At 36.4% G+C, this 10,150-nt stretch overlaps 1 protein-coding gene across 3 annotated transcripts in view; it reads left to right on the top strand.

Moving 5' to 3' along the window:
- LOC111145255 (prolyl 4-hydroxylase subunit alpha 1) overlaps nt 1-10,150 on the top strand; it is a 79,088-nt gene that overhangs the window by 29,415 nt on the left and 39,523 nt on the right. For all 3 annotated transcript variants that reach the window (XM_022500049.1, XM_022500051.1, XM_022500050.1), the window contains 3 exons: nt 3,666-3,905; nt 6,358-6,554; nt 9,802-9,978. In XM_022500049.1, the coding sequence (XP_022355757.1) occupies nt 3,666-3,905; nt 6,358-6,554; nt 9,802-9,978 (614 nt within the window). The remainder of the gene's footprint in view (nt 1-3,665; nt 3,906-6,357; nt 6,555-9,801; nt 9,979-10,150) is intronic.

Genomic DNA, 10,150 nt, shown 5'->3' with positions numbered 1-10,150 from the left:
CTTCCTTCCTTCCTTCCTTCCTTCCTTCCTTCCTTCCTTCCTTCCTTCCTTTCTTTCTTTCTTTTTTTAAGATTTTATTTATTTATTTGAGAGAGAGTGAAAGAGCATGAGAAGGGAGAAGGTCAGAGGGAGAAGCGGACTCCCCATGGAGCTGGGAGCCCAATGCGCGACCCGATCCTGGGACTCCAGGATCATGACCTGAGCCAAAGGCAGTCGCTTAACCAACCAAGCCACCCAGGTGCCCAGCACTTTCATTTTTATCTCTCCTCTGCTACCTCCTGGGTAGTTTGTCCCATGGTAATTTATTCAGCTCTCTCTTTAGGTTTATTATTCCCTCTTTTTTTTTTTTTTTTTTTTTTTTACTTTTTTTTTTACCTTGTCTTTTATGTTTTTTTTTTTTATTTTTTTTTTTAATTTCTTTAAACATTTTAATCATAGTTATTTTGTATTCTTAATCTCACAACACCAGTATCTGAAGAACTTGGGGATGTCTAATACTGTTTTAAAATAGTTTTGCTGCTTTTACTCATAGTGGCTCTTTTCATCTTGTCTTTTATAGTTTTGGATTGTGTATACTTCTTCAGATTCTTTGTGGGAATGTTGCAAAACTTGAGCTAAGGGTGCATTTGGCCAAGTATAAATGTTGCTTTTGCTTTCAATTTAACATTTTGACATATTTCTGTCTAGAGCTTTCTGGCTTTCCTGTATGGCATTTGAAATTATCTTTCTTAGTCGTCTGGGTGGCTCAGTTTGTTAAGCATCTGCCTTTGGCTCAGGTAGTGATCTCAGGGTCCTGGGATTGAGCCCCATGTTGTCATCGGGTTTCCTTCTCAGTGGGGTGTCTGCTTCTCCTCTCCCTCTGCTCCTCCCCTTCACTCGTGCTCTCTCTCAAATAAATAATTAAAAATTTTTAAAAGATTATCTTTCTTGGGGCGCCTGGGTGGCTCAGTGGGTTAAGGCCTCTGCCTTCGGCTCAGGTCATGATCTCAGGGTCCTGGGATTGAGCCCCTCATCAGGCTCTCTGCTCAGCAGGGAGCCTGCTTCCTCCTCTCTCTCTCTGCCTGCTTCTCTGCCTACTTGTGATCTCTGTCAAATAAATAAATAAAATCTTAAAAAAAATTATCTTTCTTAGTGAAAAATGCTGTTCCATTATGTTGATATATTGGCCTATACCTTTCCTTGCTTTTTGTTTATTATAGTTTTTAGCTATAGTAGTTGGTTCAGCTACAAAAATTGTTTATACAAGGTGTTTCTTCCCCAATCCCTAGTACTAAACTCAAGAAAATAATTGGAAAATAGTATTAATTCATAGGCATGAAATTATTACTCTAGTTTTATATTGTGGGATGTCTTAAGAGTAAAGTTACCAGTTTATGCCTCCCTCCCCTATTAAATTTTGCCATTTTATGGTATAATATGACACAAACTTCTGGAGTCATAGTGTGCAGATTGCAATTCTGGCTCTTTGCTGTGTGACCTTGTGCACAGTAGTTAACCTCTATCTTAGCTCTTTATCTGGATTTCTTTGAGAGTTAAATGAGTGACAAATGCCTGGCACATAGTAAGGCTTCAGTAAATGTAGACTGTTTAAAAATATTTTTTTTTTAAAGATTTTATTTATTTATTTGTCAGAAAGAGAGAGAGAGAAAGCACACAAGCAGGCAGAGAGGCAGGCAGAGGCGGAGAGAGAGGCAGGCTCCCTGCTGAGCAAGGAGCCCGATACGGGACTCGATCCCAGGACCCTAGGATCATGACCTGAGCCGAAGGCAGCGGCTTAACCCACTGAGCCACCCAGGCGTCCCTAAAAATATTTTTCTTCAAGGTTGTTATAATTTCATATTTCTTTAACAGTTAGGCTATTTCCCACTTTTAAATTTTTTGTTTTATTTCATGTGAACTGTCAAATATCTTTTAACTAGTTTTTTCAAAAAGTAGGCTCCACACCCAACATGGGGTTTGAATTCCTGACCCTGAGATCAATAATTGCATGCTCTACTGACTGAGCTCCCCAGGTGCCCCTATCTCCTTTTCTTAAGACAGAAGTTTTACTTCACAAACCAGTTGACATACCAACACCAAAAGCATAACTAATTAAGGATTAATTAAGTTAGACTTCACCAAATTAAAACTTCTGTACGTTAAAGTATACCATCAAGAAAGTGAAAAGATAACCCATACAGTGAGAGAGACTAGGTTAAAATCATAATTCTGATCAGAGACCTGTACCCAGAATATATAAAGAACTCTAAAAATAATAAAAGGATTCAAATTTTTAATATTTTATTTATTTGACAGAAAGAGATCACAAGTAGGCAGACAGGCAGGCAGAGAGAGGGGGAAGCAGGCTCCCTGCTGAGCAGAGAGCCCGATGCGGGGCTCGATCCCAGGACCTTAAGATCATGATCTGAGCCGAAGGCAGAGGCCCAACCCACTGAGCCACTCAGGCGCCCCCTAAGAATCAAATTTTTAAATGGGCAAAGGATTTGAGTAGACATTTTCCCAAAGATGATATACAAATGGACAATAAACACACAAAAAGATGCTCATCATCATCATTAGAGAAATACAAATTAAAACCATAATGAAATACTACTTTATACCCAACAGAATGGCTATAATAAAAACAAATGGACAACAAGTATTAGGATGTGGAGAAATTGGAACCTTCATACATTGCTGGTGGGATTGTAAAATGTTATTAGTACTTTGGAGAACAGTTTGGCAGTCCTGAAAATGTGTTAAGCATAGAGTTGCCATAGGACCCAGCAATTCCAGTACTGCCTATAAGGGTAATGAAAACAAATGTCCACTCAGAAACTTTTATATGAATGTACATAGTAGCATTATTCACAAAAACCAAAAAACTAGAAACAGCTTGAGTGTCCATCAAAATACAGTCTCTCCATACAGTGGACTATTATTTGGCAATAAAAAAGATGCTACACCATGAATGAACCTTGAAAACATGTTGAATTGAAAAGCAGTCGCAAAAGACCCTATGTTAAATGATTCCACTTATATGAAATAACCAAAATAGGCAAATCTATAGATACAAAAAGTAGATAAGTGGTTGTCTAGGGCTGGGACAAAGCGGGAGATAATGGGTAGTGACTGCTAATGGTTACAGGGTTTCTTTTTGGGGTGATGAAAGTGTTCTAAAATTAGATTGCGATGTTGGTTGCACTACTCTGAATATACTAAAAACTATTGTGTTGTTTGAATGAGTGAACTTTATGGTATGTAAATTACATATTATTAATGCTGTTGGAGGGAAGGGAAAAGAGAAGGAACCAATTTACAGGTCCATCTTTCTTCCTGTCCATTCATTTTTTTGTCCAGATTATTGGTTAGGAGTAAGGTATTTGTCCTGTGGTGATTCCTGCTGTGCTAGAAAATTGCATGCTTCAACTTAATTGATGTTTCATTTTGGCATGATGGCTGATAATTGAAGTCTTGGGTTTTCTAGGTCCACGACCCCATTAGTGTGATTCTTACCATGTTTCATTACCTTGTAGATTGTTCCTTTGTTCATAAATTTAGGATGATTCTTGTTTTTCCTACCTCAGAAGATTGTTACAAAGTTCAAACGAAAGTGAGATAGCACTTTGAAAGCTGTATAGTCCTAAATAAATATTTTTAAAGTTCTCTTTATTTTCTTTCCTTAGGAGTAAAACACAAATCTTTTCTAACAGTTGAAGACTGTTTTGAGTTGGGCAAAGTGGCCTATACAGAAGCTGATTATTACCATACAGAACTGTGGATGGAACAAGCACTGAGGCAGCTGGATGAAGGCGAGGTTTCTACCATTGATAAAGTCTCTGTTCTAGATTATTTGAGCTATGCAGTATACCAGCAAGGAGACCTAGATAAGGCACTTTTGCTCACAAAGAAGCTTCTTGAACTAGGTATGTTAATTTGGCCTAAACTTACATATAATGATTATCATATGCAACTTATATATAAGTGTCAAGCTATATGACAAGATATATATATAATTCTGATATATGACTATGTTGTCTTATATATGTAATGAATATATATAATTCTGATACATAATTTGTCATATAACTTTGGTACTTTTTTTTTTTTTCAAGTCTTTATTTAAATTCCAGTTAGCACACAGTGCAATATTAGTTTCAGGTGTAGAATTTAGTGATTCATCACCTACACACAACACCTGGTGCTCACCACAAGTGCCCTCCTCAATACCTATCACCTATCTGACCCATCCTCCATCATCTCCCCTTCTGCAACCATCAGTTTGTTCTCTGTAGTTAAGAGTCTGCTTCTTGTTTTGCCTCTTTTTTCTCCCCTTATGTTCATCTGTTTTGTTTCTTAAATTCCACATGTGAGTGAATCATACGGTATTTGTCTTTCTCTGACTTAACTTCACTTAGCATTATACTCTCTAGCTCCATACATGTCATTGCAGAGTTTTCATTCTTTTTTATGACTGAGTAATATCCACTTGGGTACCTTTTATTTGTTTAAGTCAAGAGTCTATCTGTTAGACAAATTTTAGCCTCCATTTATCTACTAAATAAATGGCAACTCATTTTTCTTAGCTAACACAGTGGCTGTGTTTCTCTGCGGTATACTCTTTAGGAACTTCAAAATTATACCTGACCTAACTAGCTCAGTCAAAAATGCTTATTTACCATGTTGTCATATTAAATATTAACCAGTTTCCTTTGAAGACTATTTTTAATTGCATTTCATATGTAAAAATAGTGATTTGAAGTAAATAGACTGAAAATATATTTGTCATATTCAAATGTTAGATAATGCGGTATCCTATGAGGAATTGGTCACTAGTATTTTGAACTTGTTTCTCTTAAGTATGATCCAGAGACCACGTGCATCAGAATTACTTGGATGCATATTAGAAATGAAAAATTCCTTGATCTTCACCCCAGACCTACTAAATCAGAATCTCTGGGGGTAGAGTTGAATGCTAATAAGTTCAGGTGGCCTTGGTTTAAAATGAAGCTTTAAAACTTTTTACTAATTAATATTTTTCTGAATAGGTTAATATGTGTATGTTAGAAGAGGCCAATTGTTTAAAAGGATTGGTCATCGTCATCTGAAAATGAACTTCTCTGACAGGTTATTTCTTGGTTGAGTGAATTAATAAATTAAGATATTAGTTCAAATACTCTTTTTTCAGTGTTTTGTAGTGATTTTTTCCTTCCTGACTTAAAGAGTCATAATAGGAAATTTTTAAAAATAGAAAAGATATGGAAGAGTTCCATAAGCCAATCACTGGAAGATACCCACAAATTTTGTTTCCTTATAGTATATATTCCCTTTCCTGCACATACTCACTTTTCTTTTTCTCTTACAAAATTAAGATCATATTGTATATTACAGCATACATTTTGAGTAGTTTCTTAAAGACAAGTATTTTACAAATCTAAGGCTGGATATCTTAAACACTTCTGTTAATATCACAAGTGAAGTTTCTGTGTATTGTTCTCTGTGTGTGTGTGTGTTGGTTTGGATTTTTTTTTTTTACCCCCCCTCTGGGATGGGTGGATAGTTCTCTTTTCCCCTACTAAAAGATAGCTTAAAATGATGACTAGCAATTCAGAGGCAGTTAGTGGATTCTGGCCTATTTGAAAATTATAACTTCAATTTCTCTTTTTTCCATCTCACTTAGAATTTTGGAACTGAAATTCTCTTAGCCCTCAGAAGTAGGCTCTGTTCTGCATTTATGATGTATCTGAGGTGAATGTTGCTTTTGAACTGTATACACTCTCTTCCCCATGATTACATTTCAGTCTCAGAAAAATCTTTTCCATTGCTTAAAATAAAGAGAATGAGTACTATTTTAGAATTCATTTGGCATCAAATTGATCATAATTCATTTGGCTGATTAATAAGTTCTAGAATATTTGATACTTTGAAATAAATGGCTGATTCCTTCTCCAGAACTCTTTTTATATAGGGTGACTGTGTGTGATTTACTTGGGGCAGTACTGGTTTTAACCTATTTTGGTACAATAATTTTTTAAAAAAGATTTTTGTTTAGCTATTTGAGAGAGTGCATGTGCGAGCAGGGTAGGGGTGACAATAGAAAGAATCTCAAGCAGGCTTTGTGCTGAGTGTGGAGCTGGAAGCAGGGCTCATTCCACAGCCCAGATCAAACCTGACCTGAAACTAAGTGTTGGTTACTTAACTGACTGAGCCGCCCAGACACCCTTGGTATAATAATTTTTATTAATGCCTCCTTTCACTCTCATAAGTATCCTTGTTTGGAAGGTAAATTATATGGTCCTCTATTTTTATATTACTGTATTCTGATGCTTGAAAGACTGTAAACTTAACTATGGTCATGCTTTCTTCCTTACCCAATAGATCCTGAACACCAGAGAGCTAATGGTAACTTAAAATACTTTGAATATATAATGGCTAAAGAAAAAGATGTCAATAAATCTGCTTCAGATGACCAATCTGATCAGAAAACCACACCGAAGAAAAAAGGGGCTGCTGTGGATTATCTGCCAGAGAGACAGAAGTACGAAATGCTGTGCCGTGGGGAGGGTATCAAAATGGTAAAGTGGAAAAGCTAATTGTGTGTATGTGTGAATGTGTGTGTGTTTGTACATATTTCTAGAGAGAATCAGAGTTCTTTTTTACTTAAGCCTATGTGATAAATATTAGAATTAACTACTTAAAGTATTGCAGTATGTTTATTGTGGGTGTCACACTTAATGTGCTCCAACTATTAGTAAAATAGCTTTAGGATAAAGCTTTTGAATCATTATGCTATTTTATTTATTTTTGGTGATATAACTCTTTGCATAGTACAAAAGAGGCTTATTTTTATAAGATGGAGGATCAGATAATTTAAGGGACATGATAAGGTTTTTTTCTTATATTTTACTGCAAAAGATACTTCTGCAGTCTTTTTATTTATTTTTTTTTTAAAGATTTTATTTATTTATTTGACAGACAGAGATCACAAGTAGTCAGAGAGGCAGGCAGCGAGAGAGAGGAAGGGAAGCAGGCTCCCTGCTGAGTAGAGAGCCCGACTGGGGGCTCGATCCCAGGACCCTGGGATCATGACCGGAGCCGAAGGCAGCGGCTTTAACCCACTGAGCCACCCAGGTGCCCCAACACTTCTGCAGTCTTAAGCAGAAATAATACACCATCTTAACCTGTCCTATAAAACAAAGAACTCCTCTATGCAATAATGTTTTGTGGTTTTGCTCCTATTTGACCTTAACAGGATTGCTTAGTGAAATGTGCTAATCTATTTAAAAAATACTTAAAATGCAGAAAGAGTTTCAGCAGATTTTGACTTTAACATTTATTTTTTTAAATATTCAAATGTGTCTATAAATATCCCTTTATTTATTGTATATCTATATTTATGTATTTATAACTCAAGAGTACTAGTGCTTCAGGGTGTTAATAGATAAAAGGCCATAAACAAAAAAGTCAAGTCTGGAGAACTTAGGTTTTTGTTCACCCTCAGGGCTTTTCAGAGACTTTTTATGATAATGTACATTATGGATATGTTATACATTGCTTCCCGACATTAACTGATCATGCATGGAACCCTTTTTTAAGGTATATCATGTGGTACTAGTTTTCAGTTGAATGCAGGCATATGTAGAAGGAATTAGTGAATTTTTGAAGTACTTTTTTTTTTTTAGTTTTTTTTTGAAATTATTTTTTGATTTAACAGACAGAGATCACAAGTAGGCAGAGAGGCAGGCAGAGAGAGAGGAAGGGAAGCAGGCTCCCCCCTGAGCAGTGAGCCTGATGCGGGGCCCCATCCCAGGACCCTGGGATCACGACCCAGGCCGAAGGCAGAGGCCTTAACCCACTGAGCCACCCAGGTGCCCCGGAAGTACTTTTAAATATAAACATTTGAATAGTGTTTCAAGTTTTTCTCTGCTACTCATAAACTCAAGCTGGGCTGTACCTTTTGGTATTGGTGACTTCTTGATATTTGAGGACTTATCATTGACAACTTAATCTCTAACAGCAAATGCATAGATCATATCTATGTTGACACTTGAGAACTAAGTTTATGGACTCATGGAAGAACATGCTTACTTTTGCTTTGAGTGCTAATGAATAAATACAAGGATAATAAAACTCTATAATAGATTCACGAAACTTTTTTTTTTTAAGTTCACACCTAAATACTTTATTACATATCTATTGAAGATAAAGACTCAAAAAATAACCGAAAAACCATTGTCACACCTAAAAAAAAAGAGCACCGTATTTCCATAATACCATACATCTGGTTAGTGTTCAAATTTCCAGTAGTAAGCAGATACTTTATTACCTTTAATAACTCTTTTTTTTTTTTTAAAGATTTTATTTATTTCTTCGACAGACAGAGATCACAAATAGGCAGAGAGGCAGGGAGAGAGAGACGGGGAAGCAGGCTCCCCCCTGAGCAGAGAGACTGATGTGGGGCTCGATCCCAGGATACTGGAATGGAGCCTGCTTCTCCTTCTCCCTCTGGTGCTCCTCCTGCTTGTGCTCTCTTACTGTCAAATAAACAAATAAAATCTTCAAAAAAAACCTGAAACTAGTATTATTTTTACTTCATATATGATATACTTGTTTAATCAAGAGAAGAATCAGCAGTGGATAATTTATTTAGTTAATATACATTGAAAGGAACATTTATTTATCAATGACTTTTTTTTTTTTAAGATTTTATTTATTTGACAGAGAGGGAGAGAGAATACAAGTAGATAGAGAGGCAGGCGGGTGGGGGGAAGCAGGCTCCCGTTGAGCAGAGAGCCCCGAGATCATGACCTGAGCCGAAGGCAGAGGCTTAACCCACTGAGCCACCCAGGTGCCCCAACTCTATTTTTAATACTCATCAATAAAAGCATCTACCTTCCTTAATAAGTTATTTTCTCTTTTTCAGAATTACTAATTTTCATCTTTGTTTTTTAAAACTAACAATTTATTTATGCTGCAAGCATTAACAGGGAGGTATTTAGGAAAACCTGGTGAGGTTTTGTTTTGTTTTTCCTTTTAAGAACTTTTTTTCTGGGTGCTTCTTAGTTACTTTGGGAAGTTTGGAGCAGTGCAGGTCATTCCTTTCATATTTTCATAAAATATTTCATTATTCATATTTAGACACCTGAACTTTATTTTGATGAGACACAGGTTAAAAGTGAAACCCTTTTTTCTTATTCAAGGCCTAGCATTCTCTCCCAGAAAATAATCATTAATAAAACTTAAAAAAAGGCGGGCGCCTGGGTGGCTCAGTGGGTTAAAGCCTCTGCCTTCGGCTCAGGTCATGATCTCAGGGTCCTGGGATCAAGGCCCGCATCGGGCTCTCTGCTCAGCAGGGAACCTGCTTCCTCCTCTCTGCCTACTTGTGATCTCTCTCTCTCTCTCTCTGTCAAATAAATAAATTTAAAAAAAAAAATCTTAAAAAAAAAAAACTTAAAAAAAGGGGCGCCTTTTTTAAAGATTTAATTTAGTTATTTACTTGACAGAGAGATCACAAATAGGCAGAGAGGCAGGCAGAGAGAGAGGAGGAAGCAGGCTCCTCGATAAGCAGAGAGCCCCTGAGATCAGGACCTGAGCCAAAGGCAAAGGCTTTAACCCACTAAGCCACCCAGGTGCCCCAAAACTTTAAAAATCTTGATGTCCTATTTGATGCAAAATACTTGCAAAGTACTGTGTTTTATATGTTCTTCCATCAATGCTCTATGTATCCACATGCATGATTATTGTTTCTTTTTTGCATAGGAGCAAGCATTAAAACTATTATTACTCTAATATGTTTTATCGTTTTCTTAACTTTATGTTTAGACTCCTCGGAGACAGAAAAAACTCTTTTGCCGTTACCATGATGGAAACCGGAATCCTAAATTCATTCTGGCTCCAGCTAAACAGGAGGATGAGTGGGACAAGCCCCGTATTATTCGCTTCCATGATATTATTTCTGATGCAGAAATTGAAATTGTCAAAGATCTAGCAAAACCAAGGGTAAATAATTTTTTTCTCTTTTTTTCCTCGGTTTACTCTGTGTATCAGTTTTGCCTTTGCAAGATTATAAAAATGATAATTAATATGGCATTAACACCACAGATAGTTTTAGATATGTTGTCACAACATAGTAGAGTTGTAAATAAGCTCTATTTATACTAGTTTTTCTTCA

The sequence above is a fragment of the Enhydra lutris genome, unplaced genomic scaffold (assembly GCF_002288905.1).
Source record: "Enhydra lutris kenyoni isolate GAN:26980312 unplaced genomic scaffold, ASM228890v2 scaffoldscaffold12, whole genome shotgun sequence".
Classification (NCBI taxonomy): Eukaryota; Metazoa; Chordata; class Mammalia; order Carnivora; family Mustelidae; genus Enhydra; species Enhydra lutris.
This window is presented reverse-complemented; position numbering and strand designations above follow the sequence as displayed.